The 17,788-nt window shown below is 35.5% G+C and overlaps 1 protein-coding gene across 11 annotated transcripts in view; it reads left to right on the top strand.

Moving 5' to 3' along the window:
• ZGRF1 (zinc finger GRF-type containing 1) overlaps positions 1 to 17,788 on the top strand; it is a 77,123-nt gene that overhangs the window by 31,286 nt on the left and 28,049 nt on the right. For 9 of the 11 annotated variants that reach the window (XM_077882312.1, XM_077882311.1, XM_077882308.1 and 6 more), the window contains 8 exons: positions 1,514 to 1,616; positions 1,710 to 1,807; positions 6,730 to 6,853; positions 7,595 to 8,244; positions 9,392 to 9,530; positions 9,986 to 10,170; positions 11,722 to 11,918; positions 13,977 to 14,116. In XM_077882312.1, the coding sequence (XP_077738438.1) occupies positions 1,514 to 1,616; positions 1,710 to 1,807; positions 6,730 to 6,853; positions 7,595 to 8,244; positions 9,392 to 9,530; positions 9,986 to 10,170; positions 11,722 to 11,918; positions 13,977 to 14,116 (1,636 nt within the window). Of the gene's footprint in view, positions 1 to 1,513; positions 1,617 to 1,709; positions 1,808 to 6,729; positions 6,854 to 7,594; positions 8,245 to 8,574; positions 8,605 to 9,391; positions 9,531 to 9,985; positions 10,171 to 11,721; positions 11,919 to 13,976; positions 14,117 to 17,788 lie in introns of all 11 variants that reach the window. The other 2 variants (XM_077882313.1, XM_077882314.1) reach the window with 2 other exon arrangements.

The raw sequence follows: 17,788 nt of genomic DNA, 5'->3' as shown, positions 1-17,788 counted from the left end.
CTTGATGTGAATAGAGTAATATAACAATGTATTTGTTATGTCTGGTTCTTTTTGTTCAACATAGCACTTTTGAAATTCATCCATGTTGTTGCTTGTGGTTGTAGTTTATTCATACTCATTGCTGGTATACTAGTCCATTGTATGAATGCACTCCACAGTTTATCCATTCTTCAGTTGTTTGCATGTGGGGCCTATTACTGATTATGCTGATATGGATTTTCATGTGCTGTCATAAATATATGTACACGCGTGAACATTTTTCTGTCAGTTATACTACATTGGGGTGGGATTGTTGAGTCACGAGATGTGCATATCTTTCTTTTAGTAGTATATAATGCCAAACTGCTTCCCAAAACTGGTTATAGTTTATATTTCTATCAGAAGTGTGTAAGAGTCCCCATCACTCTATATCTTCATTAACACTTAGTGCTGACAGTTTTTTATTTGAATTTTAGTTATTCTGGTAGATATATAGTGGTATTTCTTTGTGGTTTTAGTTTGCACAAACTAAATGAGATTGGGACCTTTTTGTATGCTTATTGGCCTTTTTTGTATGTTCTTTGATGAAATGTTTATTTAGGTTTCTCCTTCAGTTTTTTTTTTTTTTTTAAGATTTATTTATTTATTTTAGAGAGATAAAGAGAGTGATCATGGGGGGAGGGTTAGGGAGAAGGAGAGAAGCAGACTCCTGCTGAGCATGGAGGAACCCAATGCAGGTCTTGATTTCAGGCTGCTAAGATCATGACCTGAGCCAAAATCAAGAGTCACACACTTGGGCAGCCCCACTGGCTTAGCGGTTTAGTGCTGCCTTCAGCCTGAGGCGTGATCCTGGAGCCCTGTGATCGAGTCCCATGTCGGGCTCCCTGCATGGAGCCTGCTTCTCCCTCTGCTTGTGTCTCTGCCTCTCTCTCTCTCTCTCTCTCTCTCTGTGTCTCTCATGAATAAATAAATCTTAAAAAAAGAAAAAGAGTCACACGCTTAATCAGCTGAGCCATTCAGTGCCCCCCTTCCTCAGTTTTTCCTTGATGTGTTTATCTTTTTAAAATTTTTGGAATTCTTCATATAGTGAATATATACTCATTGTTATTTGTATACTTTGTAAATATCTTCTGCTAATTTAAACAAGTGATTATATGAACAGAATGACTAACTTGCATATAGTTTGTTTCACTTGCATAGCAGTGCCAGCTATGTTATAACTATGGCCTGTGTTACAGAGATGTAAAAAATGTCATCAGTGTTAGGGTGCATCCGTTGTTTCAGTGATATTAAGATATAAAAAATGTGAATTATAAGAATTGATGAAATATAATGTACTCTGCTTTACCTGAATAGAGTTGGCTTCATAACATATTGCTTCTGTTCTTCTGTGTCTCAAGTTATAATCATGAACTGTGTATGTGTGTGTGTGTGTGTGTGTGTATTTATAGGAGGTAGATAAAGATACAGATATGTACACATACACTTTTTCTTTTTACTGAATAAACTGAGAAATGGATCTCTGTTTTTCTAGTTCCCAGATGAAAGAAACATTCCAAAAGAAGATATTAGCTTTAATATTGAAGACAATTTTCAAGTGAGAGCTGAGTCAAATAAGGACTCAATTGAAAATGACTGTAAGTAATTTCTAAGTAAAATATAACTTAAAAGGCTACTTGACATTGTACAAACTGTTGTGTAAAAATCTGAGCTTTTTTTTTTCTTCACAGTGATTTTGGATTTCTCTCCTAAAAATTCAGAACATTTCTATCATTATTTGGATTCTAGTTTTAAATCAGCAGAGAAGACTTCATGGGAAGCAAATAAGGTATGATGTAAAGACAGTTTTAATAATTGAGAGTAAAAAATCTTGGTAATCTTGGGATGCCTGGGTGGCTCAGTCACTTAAGCAGCCAACTCTTGATTTTGGCTCAGGTCATGATCTCAGGGTCCTGGGATTGCGCCCCGCATCAGGCTCCTCACCAGCAGGGAGTCTGCTAAAGGTTCTCTCTCTTCTCTCCCTCTGCCCCTCCCCCTGCTCGTGCATGCTTCCTCTTTCTCTCTCTCAAATAAATAAATCAGTCTTTAAAAACAAATCTTGGTAATCTTAGAAGAAATAAATCCAGCAAAAACTAAAAAGATAAAAATCTTCAGATGATTATTTTAGCATGATCAAGAAAGTTTATCAATAACCAACCAATATTATTTTAGTGATTAAATAGCAGCATAATTTCTATTAGAATAAATAACAAAATGTGGATGGCTGCTATTTTATTATTCAAAGATGTTTTGAATTTTCTAATATGACATGCTATGAGAAACATACACAATTAGAGAGGAAGAAATAGCATTAAAAGAAGCAGGAAAAAAAAGAAAAGAAAAAAAAGAATCAGAAAAAAACGAGAAGTTTAAGAAGAATTTTGTAAGGGAGCTAAAGACAAGGTAAACTTGGAATATTAAATGCCTTCCTTTTTTATTATTTTATTATTATTATTTTATTATTATTATTATTTTATTAAATGCCTTCCTAAACCAGTTAGAAAACATAATAGAAAACGCGTCCCAACAATAGTAACAAATGATACACAATGCCTAGACATAGACTTAATTGAAAATGTGTGGAACATGTGTGAAATAGACTATGAAATTGTACTGTGAAATATAAAATTTGTGAATAAATAGCAGTTCAACAATACCGAATGCCCTGTATAGGTCAGAACCATAAGACTTGAGTATAGAGTGATGGACAAAACAGGTATGATCCGGTCTTTTTTTTTTTAGAGATTTTACTATCTATTTATTTAGAGCAAGCAAGTAGGGGAAGGAACAGAGCAGAGGGAAAGAACCTCAAGCCTTGCTGAGTACAAAGGCAGATGTGGGACTCGAACTCATGACCCTGAGATTATGACCTGAGCTGAAATTAAGAGTTGAATGATCAACAGACCGAGCCATCCAGGTGCTGTGATCTCTGTCTTTACAGGCCAAGGAAAAAGAGGTTGAGTGGGAGACATGTTAATCAAGAGAACAAGCAAACAAATTAATGGAGATAATTGCATTCTAAGAAAGCTGTCAAAGTACTCTAAAATTATAGGGAAAAATCTACTTTATGCATAATTAGGAAGGCTTCTCCAGCTATGGCAGCAATGAGGGGAAGAACATACCTTGCAATGAAATGGCAAGTGTAAATACCATGAGATTGGAAAAAGTTGAGAGGCTTGAGAAAGTGGAAGAAAGCCAAAGTAGTGGGATTATAGTGAGTGAAAAGGAGTGGTAATTAGAGATTGAAAAAGTGAGCAGGTCTTGCAGGTGAGGTTAAGAATTTTGATAATATTCTATGTTCCACTGGGAAATCCATGAAGGGTTTTCAGCAGAAAATCACCTGACAATATACATTTTTAAAAGGTTTGCTGGCTCTGTGGAAGATGGATTTGGTGGGCACTGCTGGTGGAAACCAGTTAAGAGGAGTCTTGAATGATAAATACTTGAAGGTGGGGATTGTGGCAGTGAAAGGAGTTAGAAACATGGATGTTTCTGGATTGAATGTAGAGAGTGGTTAAGGGAAAGGGAGAAGAAAGATTCTTGGCTGTCTGACTTAACAGTTGTGGGGACTCAGGTGGTCTTCACTGGGTGGAATAAGGTGGAGGAGTTTATTAGTCTGCTGGGATTGCCATAACAAAATATCATGGGATGAGTCTCTTAAACAACAGAAATTTATTTTGTCATAGTTCTGGAGGCTAGAAGTCCAAGATCAAGGCTTTGGTTAATTTGGTTTCTGATGAGGACTCTCTTCATGTTGACTAACTTCTCATTATGTCCTGACAAGGCTTTTCCTTGGTGTGTACACATGTAGAGAAAGAGAGTAAGTGAATGTAAGCTCTCTTTTTATAAGGACACTAATTCTGTTGGATTAGGGCCCCACTCTTATGATGATCTCATTTATCATTTATACTTTGTTACCTCTTAGAGGCCCTATCTCAAAATAAAGTTATATTGGGGGTTAGGACTTCAACATATGAATTTGGGGGGGGGGGGGCACAGTTCAGTCCACAGCAGGGAGGAGCTCATTTGATGAATATACAGACAGATAAGGAATGCCTATGAGCCAGGCAAGTAGAGATGTAAAGTTAGAAGTCGGGTACATGGGTCTGGATCAGAGAAGTTTGGGTGGTCATTTGCACACAGCCAAGTTTAAAGTACTGAGAATGGAGGGGTTCATTTCAAGAGTGTGTACAGAAGTGAGAATGTGTTATATCCCATTCTCAGGAATTGGGAGGTGAAGAGGGTTAGTTATGTCAATTATTGTCGTAAAATGAAAGAAACGTGTTCATTTGGCAACTTGGAGGTCATTGGTGACTTTGGCAAGAGCAGTTCCAGTGAAATAGTGAGGGTAGAAACCTGTTTAGAGTGGATTAAATAGTAAATGAGAGGTGAAAAATAGTGACTGTAAATATGGAAAATATGGAAGACTTAAAAATATTAGCATATCAGTCACTCATTCCTCAAATATTTTTTTGAGCAACTACTCTATGTGTTACCCTGTTGTACATGCTAGAGGTAGGCCTGTGAATAAAACAGGCAAAGATCTACTCTCCTAGAACTTGCATTCTGCTGAAAGGAAACAGATAATAAGCAAGTATGTAGTACCTCAGAGGGTTTTAAGTGCTATGGAGAACCTTAAAGCTGTATAAAGGGGACAGAGTTCTATTTTATAGGTACAATAGGGCTTCTAATCAAATGACACTGGAGTAAAGATCTGGAAGGAGAGAGAAAAGGAGGGAAAGCATGCACATGTCACGCAGATATCTGGAGGAAGAGCATTCCAGGCACAAGGGATGGCAAGTATAAAGATTTTGAGGCAGAGGAATGCTGGCCAATTTGTAGAACAGAAAGGGGATAGCCCTCTGGAATGAATGAATGAATGAAAGAGAGAGAGAGTAGTAAGAAGTGAGATCAAAGAGGAAGTGAGGGGCCTGATGTTATAAGGCAGCTGCCTCCGACAGCCTTCTTATACTTTGAGAGAGTTTGGGAACCATTAGAGTTTTAATGAAAGGAGTGAAATGATTGAACTTATGTTTAAAAAGAACTCTGGCTAGTTTGTAGAGCATGCACTGCATGAACAAGGTGTGGTAGTAAGTACCAGCTACTTTTGTCGAAAGTGCAATACAGGGCAGCCCGGGTGGCTCAGCGGTTTAGCGCCGCCTTCAGCCCAGGGCCTGATCCTGGAGACCTGGAATCAAGTCCCACATCGGGCTCCCTGCATGGAGCCTGCTTTTCCTCTGCCTGTGTCTCTGCCTCTCTCTCTCTCTCTCTCTCTCTCTCTCTCTTTTTCTCTCTTTCTCTGTGTGTCTCTCATGAATAAGTAAATAAAATCTTAAAAAAAAAAAAAAAAGAAAGTGCAATACAATCAAGACTGCCTCGGTTTTGAATGCCAACCCAGCTAATAAGCTGGGTGAATTTAAACAAGTTTAATTGCTTACCTACTCTTCTCAATTTTCTCAGTGGTAAAATAAGGAAAATGGGAGTACCGATCTCATATGGTTGTGGTAAGGATCAAATAAGTTAAAAATATAAGGTGCTTAGGTTAGTTCCTGGTACATAGTAGGAGTTTGTTAATACAGTAAGACTATTACTATGGTGGTGATTCAATGTAATTTCTCATTGGTTTGTTTGTTTCTTCTACTAGACTGAATTCCTTGAGTGTGGGAATCATGAGTATTCATCTTCACATCCTTATTTCCTAGCACAGCACCTAGAACCAAATAGCTAATCAAGAAAGTGTTTTAAAATTTATATATAAATCTTTTAAAAGATTTTATTTATTTATTTGACAGAGAGAAAGAGAGAACAAGCAGGGGGAGTGGCAGAGGAGCAGGCTACCCACTGAGCAGGGCCTCATCCTGCATTATGACCTGAGCCAAAGGCAGATGCTTAACCCACCAAGCCACCCAGGCACCCCTGTATATAAATTTTATACTTATTGTAATTTACTAAAAAAACAAAACAAAAAAACCCAGATACATTCTAACAAGTTTAAATCATTCAGAAGTATGTAAGGTTACAAGAACTCTTTCCTCTTAATTCCATCTTCATTAGAAACCAACCATTCTTAACAGTTTGGTATGCATTCTTCCAAACTTTAATTATTTTTATTCTATTGTTATGCAAATATATTAAATGTGATCATCATATTAAGCTGATTAATTTCTGCAAGCAGCGAAAAAATTAAATACTTTTATAAGAATAGCATAATGAGTAACATGATTATTCAGGTCTAAAATATATCAAAAAAGTTTACTACATTTGGGAGCAATGTTTTGCAGTTTAAGTCAACTATAGATAAACCCTAGAGCTGTGGACATAAGAAAAACCTGTTCATTTCTTGAGTCTGCAGGAAGTTTTACCTTCACAGCTCCAAACATGAGGTTTAAGTTAGTCTTAAGCCCCATAGACTGGAAATTCATCCTCAGAACCGAATCCCCTTAACCCAGATCTATCTAAATCAGAATTTGACCCATTTCAAATAAATCCAATAGTTTTTATGTTCTGTATTTTACTTTTTATTATTTTTATTGATTTTAGTGAGTTTATTTTATCCTGCCTCTTTGGGAAGAATCTTTGCCCTAGTATAGCTTTATATAATGTGCTCGAAAGCATTATTTTTATAATGTAGATTACGAGAATTAATTCAAACAATAGGAAAAAAAAGTAATAACATTTTGGTCAATAGTTTTGTTTTTTCTTTCTGAATAGGTAACATCACCAGAACAGAAGATCTCTACATTAAACCCTGATTCTACTTTTTCTTTGAACTCACGAGATGAAGACTTTGTGCTAGAATTCTCTGAGGAGTCCCTGAAAGAAAGAACTTTACCTGGTGACCTTTACTTCCTCAACTTAGCTACTGTCATAGTGCTGTGATATATGTGTAAAATTAAGCTTTTTATATGAGAAATTGTTACTAAACTAAAAATATCTTAGAATCAGATTTAATGTCATACCTCTCAAGCCTTCCCACACCCTGTTTCTATTTCAGATGGCTCTTACTTCCAAATACAACATTCCCTTCTAAGTCGCAGATTGCTTCTTTCTTTTGTCCGTATCTCATCATGGACCTCTGAAAGTGTCTTCTGTCATTACAGTTCTTTTCACAGCTCTAACTCCAGAGCCAGGTCCTTCTATTGCCCTCTTCCCTCCCAGGGGAGTGGTTCATTGTGAATGTCTCATCTACACCATTGGTTGACTTTGGTCTAAAGTTTCCCCTCTTTTTGCTCTGGGATTGTGGCAATATCAGGGTGATCTTCAACTCCTGCTTTCACAGTTGCATTCTCAGGTCTCTGTGTTTTCAAACATTTTGACTCTTCCCTATGACTAATTTCCTGCTTTTTAATAAGTACAATACATTCTGTAGGATTCTTTCCACTAACTTTTCTTTTCCTTTCTCCTTTCTTAAAATTTCACCTATGGATCTTCCCCTGATTATTTTGAAAAAGGAAATAAAATCTGATTTTTTTTAAGGCAAGTTGGTACTTTTTCATATACATAGCTACTGGTTTTTAGAGCCTAGGTGATGACTAATACATTTTTTATTGAATCAACTCTTTTTTCTTTTTTTCAGTTATCAAAAAATCCAGTTCTTTGGAGAATAAGAACTTTCAAAGGCTTCCATTAGTAAGTAGAACCCGAGTTCCACTAACTACTTTGCCACCTGCTGATTCAGATTCTTGTTCATACGTGATCAACTGTGACAGGCAAGAATATTCTGGTTCCTCCCCCATATTCAACTTATGTGAAGAATCAGGAGTTCTTTCATTTAGCTTGGGGCTTGAGGACCAATGTGAAACTTCCTTCTGTAAAGAATCTAGAGAAGTGATTCCACAGGACGTTTTGCTTCTCAATAATATACCTACTCAAAGCAAGTGGCTGAAATATCAGAACATACCCCAGTGCAACTTGACTACTCCAGACAGAGTTGATAAGAAAGTAACAGATGGTTTCTCTGGTAAAGTTATTTCTGGGACACATTTAAGTGATATACGTGAAAGACAGAGTGGTGCTGTGAATGAAAGCTCTTTAGACTCTATATATTTGCAAATGATAAAAGGCATGCTCTATCAACAGCAGCAGGATTTTAGCTGTCAGGATTTGGTTTTCAGAAAGAAAGCACTCTCATTGAATTTAAAGCTGACTTCCCAGACTGAAAAAATTCAAAACACGTTAAGAGAGTCTGCTGCCTGCTACATCTACAGTGTAACAGGAGATTTACAGGTGAGGAAATGTACCAGTGTATTTTGGTGCATTTTTCCCAATAGTTATTTCAACAAAAGAATTACCAAAATCATACAGGAGCAATGATTTTACTCTTGGAGCTGATGGCTTTTTTTCCCCCTTTTTTGAGTTTTCCAAAACTCTAGGTACAGTCATATCTTCTTTGACTTAAAATCTTCCCTAGTAGTTGTGAGCATTAAATGAAATTATGTATTTGAAAGTGTCTGGTGCAGTATCTGGCACATAGTACGTACTTAATAAGTTATAGCTCCAATTGTTTCCACTTTACTACTACTATTAACTGTGATTGTTCTCATTTTTCACTATCAGCTCAGTTTTGCCAATCAGATCATTGTTAAGGTAAAGTTACATCTTATTATGCGTTGGTTGTGCAGCTGTAATTGTAACCAGAACTTGAAATATATAATGTTGTTCTTATCAGCTGAGATTTTCCTAGCAAAAACTAAAAATTTATTAAGGGACAGATTAAAAACATTTAATCTTGTTTATATGATTTAAAGTGCCAACCATAGCCATTCTTGCTATATTCAATGTCTCATTTATTTTTTTTTGAAAAATTTTATTTATTTGGGAGAGAGAGAGAGAGAGAGAGTGATCAAGAGAGCACAAGCAGGAGGAGCGGCAGAGAGAGAGGGAGAAGCAGACTCCCCACTGAGCAGGGAGCCTAATGTGGCTCAATCCCAGGACCTGAGACCATGACCTGAGCTGAAAGGCAGACACTTAACCAACTGAGCCACCCAGGTGCCTCTCAATGACTCATATAAAATTAGCAAATGATTTTTAAGAATTCTGAAAATTAAAAGACAAATGTGTTAAACATATCTATAGAACATAATTTACTCATTAGTAAACAGTATTTTTCTGGGTGTGCCTAGATGTGTCAGTTGGTTAAGCATCTGCCTTTGGATCAGGTCATGATCCCAGGGTCCTGGGATTGAGCCCTGTGGTGGGCTTCCTGCCCAGTGGGAAGTATGCTTCTTCCTCACCCTCTGCCTACTGCTCACCCTTCTTGTGCTCTCTCTCTGTCTAATAAATATATAACATATTTAAAAAAAATCAAAAAATAAAAACACAGAAACAGTATTTTTCTGGAGTTGTTATAATAACTTGAATTACTCCATTTCAGGAGATAAATGCCTCTGAGCTATGCTTCCCAAGTGGGCAGAAAATAAAATCTGCTTATCTTCCCCAAAGGCAGATTCATATACCAGCTGTTTTTCAGTCTCCTGCTCATTATAAGCAGATTTTTACATCTTGTCTCATAGGTATGATTGTTATCTATTTTATTATGATTGGTTGCTGCTTGATATAAGTAGTATAGCCTTGAGAAAGCATATCTTATATTGTGAATTTTCATATTAAATTCTCTACTTGAGATTTGTTATTTTCTATATGTTTCTTCCAGTTTTCAACTGTAACTTGTATTCTAATTTCAGATCAAATTGAATTTTGTAAGTGGAAAATGACAGTATTATCTTTTTCAAGTTATAAATTTTCATGTTTTTAAAACTAAAAGTGTTACAAATGGTTAAGAAATTTTAAGCATGATGCATAATTAATTTTGATCTTTTTGCCTTTAAAAAATAGATATTAGCTTTAGGTTATAGATTACTCTCTTAAAAGGCTATTTTCAAATGTAGCTAACAAACAGGACACATGATACAAACACAGTTATTTTGTATTTAATTTTCATCTGTACTTTTTTTTTCTTTTTTCATAGAACACTTAAATATATTGTTGTTTGGGTTGGCACAGAGGTTGCACAAAGCTCTTTCAAAAGTTGACATATCATTTTACACATCATTAAAGGGAGAGAAACTAAAAAATGTAGAAAGTAATGTACCATCCTGCCATCATCATCAACCTGCAAAACTTGTCATGGTTAAAAAGGAAGGTCCAAATAAGGTACTGTTCTCTCTTCCTTGCTTGTTGTCCCACCAGTACTTGCAAAAAGTTTAGGTACCTATTACTTTATGACAAGCTTAGTTAAAGAGCAAGTCTTGATTAGGAGTCTTCTACCTGGGGTGTTGTGACTAACATACAGTAAACTCCCAGGAAATCTGTGTTCTAGGATACACAAGTGTGAGTTAAGATCATCCTTCAAATTGCTTAGGAACTCATTGCATAGTGGTGGATGGGGAAAAAAACATAAAAGGTAATTTTATATAGTACTGTAATTGATGTAGTAGGAGGGGTATGCCCAAGTTATAGTTAGAGCACTGAGAAGGGAATATGTCCCAACCTAAAGTTTTAGAGAATGCAGAGGTGAGCCTGAAAGAAGTGAAAGTTGAAGTAGTCTGCTATGTGATACCCAGTATGAATAACAGATAAGGCCTGAGGAATATAAGAGCATAGTGATTTAATTTACATTGCTGACAATGTATTATTATGAAGAAGTCAAGTTAGTAAAATGTTTATGTATTGTATATGTGAATTTATTTTAATTTTTTAAAGAGAGTTTTTATTTATTTATTCAGGAGAGACACACACAGAGAGAGAGAGATAGGCAGAGACACAGGCAGAGGGAGAAGAAGGCTCCATGGAGGGAGCCCGATGAGGGACCTGATCCTGGGACTCCAAGATCACGCCCTGGGCTGAAGGCAGACACCAAACTGCTGAGCCACCCAGGGATACCTGTGTATGTGAATTTAGATGTAAATTTAGTTGTTTAAAGCAAGAATTTATAAATAATATAACCATAGAATGAAATATAGAACCATCAAAAGTCTTTTTTTCTTTTTAAGATAATTTGATGACATTGTTGTCAGTGTACAGTATGTTGTACTGTAAAGGTTAGGTTACGGAGTAGAAAACACATCATAATCTGAGTTTCATTTAAAACAACAACAACAACAACAACAACAACAAAAACAGGGATGCCTGAGTGGCTCAGTGGTTAAGCGTTTGCCTTCAGCCCAGTGCATGATCCTGGAGTCCCAGGATCGAGTCCCACATCAAGCTCCCTGCATGGAGCCTGCTTCTCCCTCTGCCTATGTCTCTGCCTCTCTCTCTGTGTGTCTCTCATGAATAAATAAAAATAAAATCTTAAAAAGAAAAAACAGTAGAAGTGTATGTATCCTCATGTGCATATGCACACACTTATGTGAGTGACAAGCCGAAAAGAAATGCACAAGATATTTCTTGTAGTTGTTTCTGGGTAGCTTTCTGGTTTTCTATAGTGAATGTTTTAAATTAGAAAACAACAAATTTTATTTTTCAAATAAACTTATATTCTCAAAATAATTTTTTGATAAAGAGAAAGTAAATGGTTTACTTTAATGGTTTTAAACTTTAATGTGTTGTTTAAAGTTAATAAAAAGATTAACTTGTATAATGAATAATTTATTGGAATATATTAATGCCTAACAACTTTTTATATAAGTCTTGACAGACATAATAAAAAAACAATAAAATATAAAATTTTTCTTATTAAATTGTAAATGTTTTTCCTTTTAGGGTCGTCTTTTTTATACCTGTGATGGACCCAAAGCTGACCGATGTAAATTTTTCAAGTGGCTTGAAGAAGTGACCCCAGGATATTTGACACAAGAAGAGTCTCTACCTAGCATAGTTTTAAGTGATATAAAGAGTATTGGCTTATACTTAAGAAGTCAAAATATACCCCTCTTTGAGGAATGTCAGCTTTTGGTGAGGTATGTTTCTTAGTACCAAATAATGAGTGTAGTTATGTCAGAAAATAACCTCATATGATTGTCATCAGGTTTTGATTAAAGGTTTATTTATTTGGGAGGGAGAGAGTGAGTGTAGGGTGAGGCAGAGGGAAAGGAAGAAAGAATCTTAAGCATACTCCCTGCTGAGTGTGGAACCAAATGTGGGGCTAGACCCCATGACCCTGAGATCAGGACCTGAGCTAAAATCAAGAGTCAGATGCTTAACTGACTGAGCCACCCAAGTACCCCAGTTGTCATCAGTTTATTTATTTTATTTATATATATAAATGTATTTTTTAAGATTTTATTTATTCATGAAAGACACAGAGAGAGAGGCAGAGACATAGGCAGAGAGAGAAGCAGGCTCCCTGAGGAAAGCCTGATGGGGAACTCCATCCTGGTAGCCAGGATCACGCCCTGAGCCAAAGGCAGACACTCAACCACTGAGCCACCCAGATATCCCATCATCAGTTTTAAAAAAGAGATTGAGATAGGAAAAATATCTAAAAGTATCTAAAACCTCAATTTTTCTAACTATAAGATAGGAATAATTTTTTTTTTTTTTTAAGATTTTAGTTACTTATTCATGAGAGACACAGAGAGAGGCAGAGACATAGGCAGAGGGAGAAGCAGGCTCCCCAGGGTCCCGACCTGAGCCAAAGGCAGATGCTCAACCACTGAGCCACCCAGGCATCCTGGGAATAATTTTCTAAAGCTATTTTGTTCCCCTCTAAACATCAAGCAGTGTCAGCAATATCAAGATGACTCTCAGGCATGGAATTTTTTTAATACTTTTATGTATGATCACAATCTTAAGGGAAACCCTGTTGAACAAACCACAATAGTTTTTTATCAGTGTAGGATAATAGTGGTAATTCACAAGAACTAGATAGTTTTATAGGGTAATAGAATGCTACATTAGGTAGCATGTCTTATAAAGGTGGAATTATCCAAAATGTAGCTATAATAAACATTTGCGTTTTAGTAATATCTATGGGGAGTTTATACATGCTACACTCTTCTAAGCACTTTACATGTATAATTTCATTTAATCATCATAATCTATAAAATATGGAACTAAAGGGGATAATTTATTTTAGAGTCTTTGAAACTGAGGTACTCTATTATATACTTTTTAGGTACTTTTCCTATCTCAATCTCTTTTAAAACTAATGATAATTCTGTGATGGTTACTATTATCTATGACACAGCATTTTTAAAAATTTGTGTTACATGTATAAAGTATATAAACATACACTCACCATGGTTCTTTCCTTTTAATATTGTGTTTTAAAAATAAAAAAAATATTTGGGGATCCCTTGGTAGCTCAGTAGTTTGGCGCCTGCCTTCGGCCCAGGGCGTGATCCTGAAGTCCTGGGATTGAGTCCCACATCAGGCTTCCTGCATGGAGCCTGCTTCTCCCTCTGCCTGTGTCTCTGCCTCTCTCTGTGTCTCTCATGAATAAATAAATAAAATCTTTAAAAAAAAAAAAAGATTTGTACCTTCAAACTTCCACTTTCAAAGTCCTGGGATTGTAATATGGTAACTGTAGTTAATAATACTATATCATACATATAAAAGTTGCTAAAAGAGCAAATCTTAAAAGTGCTCATCTTGGGCACCTGGGTGGCTCAGTTGGTTAAGCAGTCAGCTCTTGATTTTGGATCATGTCCTGATCTCAGGGTCATGGGATTGAGCCCCACATTTGGCGGGGAGTCTGCTTGAACTCCTCTTTCCCTGTCTATCCCTCCCCCTACTCAAATACATAAATCTTTAAAACAAAAAAGTACTTATCACAAGGATGGCAGTTTGTAATTCTTGTGGTGATGGATATTAACTAGACTTACTGTGGTGATCATTTTATAATATATGTATATATTGAACCATTTTATTGTACACCTGAAACTACTATAGTATTGTATGACAGTTATATCTCAGCAAAAAATGTGCACCTTAATATTTATTTATTTTTATTTTTATTTTTTTCTTTTTTTTACCTTAATATTTAAATTCATTTTTATTTTTTACTCATTTTTCAGGAAAGGATTTGATTTTCAAAGAAAACAGTATGGCAAACTGAAGAAGTTTAATGCTGTAAATCCTGAATTTTATAGTGAACCTAAAAGCAAACTTTATCTTAAGCTGAGTCGGAGGGAAAGTTCTTCAACTTACAGCAAAAGTAAGTTGATCATGTTGGCAACTTGAGTTGACTTGAGTCTAGCCTTCTATCTCAGTTTTTTAACAGCTCTGTAAATTCTTTAAAGAGGTTTTATAAAGTACTGCTTAATAGTAGCATATATTGTGAATTATTGTATAATAAATTGGATCATTTTTAAAAAGCATGTTTTAAAATTTTAGTTTTTTAAAGACTTTACTAAAGGCTCCCAAATCTATTTAATTTTGTTTAAAAAAACATAGATTACTATGTTAATTCAGTTGTATCTAACTTAATATGAAAAATAAACTGAAAATGTGATTTTTATTGGTACTTCTGTTACTGTCTGCACAATTAGACAACACTGGACTATAAGATTTGTATATTTGGAAGTAAAATCCTTAAAAGAATTTTTTCTAAGGAGCTTAGATGCACTAAATGGGATTCATCATTGTCTTTGGTTCTTATCATTGGTCCTCACATTGCTTGCTTTAATTGCTTTAATTATTTAATTATTTAAAATCTGAATCTACGAACCAAAGCAAAATCTAGTACCTTTATAGCTACCTAGGTTTAATATAAAGTAACCGCACCAACTCATCTGGCTGTCTCTCCTAACCTAAAGTAATTATCATTTTCATCCCTGTGTTCATCAGCATCTTTCTTCTCTTTGTTTATAGGTTTATGTAAATGAATTTGACCTTTTTTTTTTGACTTCTTCAAAGTTTATTAAGGTTTTCTTAATGACATAGTACATAAGGAAATGTTCAGTCCATTTGGAGGGGTTTTTTTCTTTTTTTTTTTTAAAGAGTGCAGATTTGGCACTTTATTTTTTAAAAGATTTTATTTGTTTATTTAAGAAAGAGAGAGAGAGATGGAGAGAGAGCATGAGTTGGGAGAGAGGCACATGGAAAGGGGAGGCAGACTCCCTGCTAAGCAGGGAGCCTGATGCAGGGCTCCATCCCAGAACCCTGGGATCATGACTTGAGCTGAAAGCAAACACTTAACCCACTGAACCATGCAGGCACCCTTATTATTTTTGGATTGTATACATTGAGATTATTTTATTTATTTTTAAAATTTTATTTATTTATTCATGAGAGCCACACAGAGGCAGAGACACAGACAGAGGGAGAAGCAGGCTCCCCCCGCAGGGAGACCGATGCGGGACTCGATCCCAGAACCCCAGGATCATGCCCTGAGCTGAAGGCAGACGCTCATCCGCTGAGCCACTCAGGTGCCCCTGAGGTTATTTTATTAGGTGCATTTTAAATTTATATTTTAAATTGCTATTATCTTCTTGGTAAATTGAAACTTTTATTATGTAAAGGATCTCTTCATTTCTAATAATACTTTTTTCTTGAAATCCAGTTATTAATGTAGCTATGTGAGCTTTATTTTGCCAAATATTTGTTCAATACATCTTCTTATCTTTTTGTTCCACCTTTGTATGTTCCTACATTATAGTTGTGTCATTAGCATATGTCTGAATTTTTAAAATTTGACTTGTAAATGGAATAAGTCCAATGGTTAAATTAATTATAATAATTGATATGCTTGGGTGTATTTCTACAATCTTAAGTTATATACATCTTGGGTGTATTTCTATAATCTTAAGTTATCCCACTTTATCTGCTCTTTTTAATCCTTTCTTGCTTTTAAAAAAAATTGATGCTTAAAATCATACAGTTCAGGGATGTCTGGGTGGCTCAGTGATTGAACATCTGCCTTAATCCCGGAGTCCCAGGATCAAGCCCTACATTGGGCTCCCTGAATGGAGCCTGCTTCTCCCTCTGCCTGTGTCTCTGTCTCTCTCTCTGTGTCTCTCATGAATAAATAAATAAAATCTTAAAAAAAAAAAATCTTACAGTTCAGTAAGAACTTTAAAGCACTGTCTTCACTTGTTTCTTCCTTTTTTTTTTTTTAAAGAGCTTGTTTCTTCATCTTTACTTTTTCTTTCTTGTTTTTTTTTTTAAGATTTTATTTATTTATTCATGAGAGACCCAGAGAAAGGCAGAGAAAGGCTAAGGGAGAAGCAGTCTCCCTTCAGGGAGCCCAATGTGGGACTCCATCCCATCCTGGGATTCTAACATGCCCAAGGTTGAGCCAAAGGCAGATGCTCAACCACTGAATCACCCAGGTGTCCTTGTCATTACGTTTTCTTTCACTTTTCCCTCCCCTACATCTTGTTGATATTGTCTAGAATAGTGCTGCTGGGTGTTATACTATATGTTGGCAAATTGAATTTAAATTTTTAAAAATTAAAAAAATAGACTAGTGCTACTCAAAGTATTATCAGCACACTGGCTTTGGTATTCTAGTCCACAAACTGTTACTGGTTCCCAAAGAGAGGTGAGGAGCTGCCCCAGAGTATAAATCCATTATGTTAATAAACAGACTAGTTTAGTTGTGTTTCTCTTTGTTTTGTTTGTGGTAAGACTATCTGAATGAAGGAAACATGATGTTGATTTGTTAATTGCATTCTAGCACAAACTTCATGTTGCAGACCAATAACAAAACTATGTAAAACAGACTACTTTGAATAGCACTAATCTAAACTCCTAAATTTTAGGTTAGTATGGATTTTAAGCTCTTTTCATTTAATACTTTTGATCTGCAGAAGCAGCAATTTATATGTTTTAACCACATATTAATATGCTTGGTAATGCCCTTACTGTTGAAAAATCTGATGGCATTATGATCCTTACTCCTTTATATTGTTATTTGCTCTTTCTGGCTGGCAGCTTTAGAATTTTAATTTTCTCTCTGACTTTTATATTTCCCTATAATGTGTCTAAATATGGGTCTTAAAAAGTTTTTTCTCCTCTTGGGCACATTATAGGCCTTTTAAATCTAAAGTCCTCTATCTCCAAACTCATCCAGTACATGCAATAAATACGTATAGCTTTTTGTATGTCAGTTGTACCTCCATAAAGTGGTTTTTTTAAAAAATTCTGAAGTCTTTTATGGTTTCTCTTTTTTTTAATTCTGGGAAATTGATTGCCATGATTTCTTCAAATAATATTCACTTTATTTTTCCCTCTCTAGGACTTTTATTATTACAATATTAGCATCTCTGACTCTCTTAGCATTTCTTTTATATTGTCTGGGCTTTTGTCCTTCTTCCTTCTTCAAAATAGCCTCAATATGGTCTTCTAAATTGCTTAGTTATTCCTCAAAAGTATCCATTCTGCTATTTATCCCATCAATTATAACTTTATTTCAACTACTATATTTTTTCAATCTGGTATTTTTGTTCATTTCTTTTCATTATTTTCTTGTTCTTATTTTGCATTGCTACTATCATCTCTTACCCCATGTAAGAAAATCTCTTTCCAGGCTAAACTTAAATTATTTGCCCATCTGTTCTGGCATTTCCTTTTCTGTAGGGCTCTGTAATCCAGTAAGTTTTTCTTTGGAGCCTTTGTTCTCCTTAAATGTCTAATTATTTTGGCCCATAAACTAATTTCCCCCTGGTGATATCAGCTGTTCTTTCTGGCAATGCATATAGGTGAAGGCTGACCCCAGTCTGGTCAGTTCCAATGAAGTCAGAGAGTTGAGTTCAGTCCCAGATCTGCCATTTACTGGCCTTGTATCTATGGATAACTTATTTAAACTTCTTTGGGCCTCAGACCTCCTTCATCAATAAAATGGTGATAATAGCTCCTATTTGACATTTAAAATGTCTATTGACCC

Source organism: Canis aureus, chromosome 33 (genome assembly GCF_053574225.1).
Source record: "Canis aureus isolate CA01 chromosome 33, VMU_Caureus_v.1.0, whole genome shotgun sequence".
Classification (NCBI taxonomy): Eukaryota; Metazoa; Chordata; class Mammalia; order Carnivora; family Canidae; genus Canis; species Canis aureus.
This window is presented reverse-complemented; position numbering and strand designations above follow the sequence as displayed.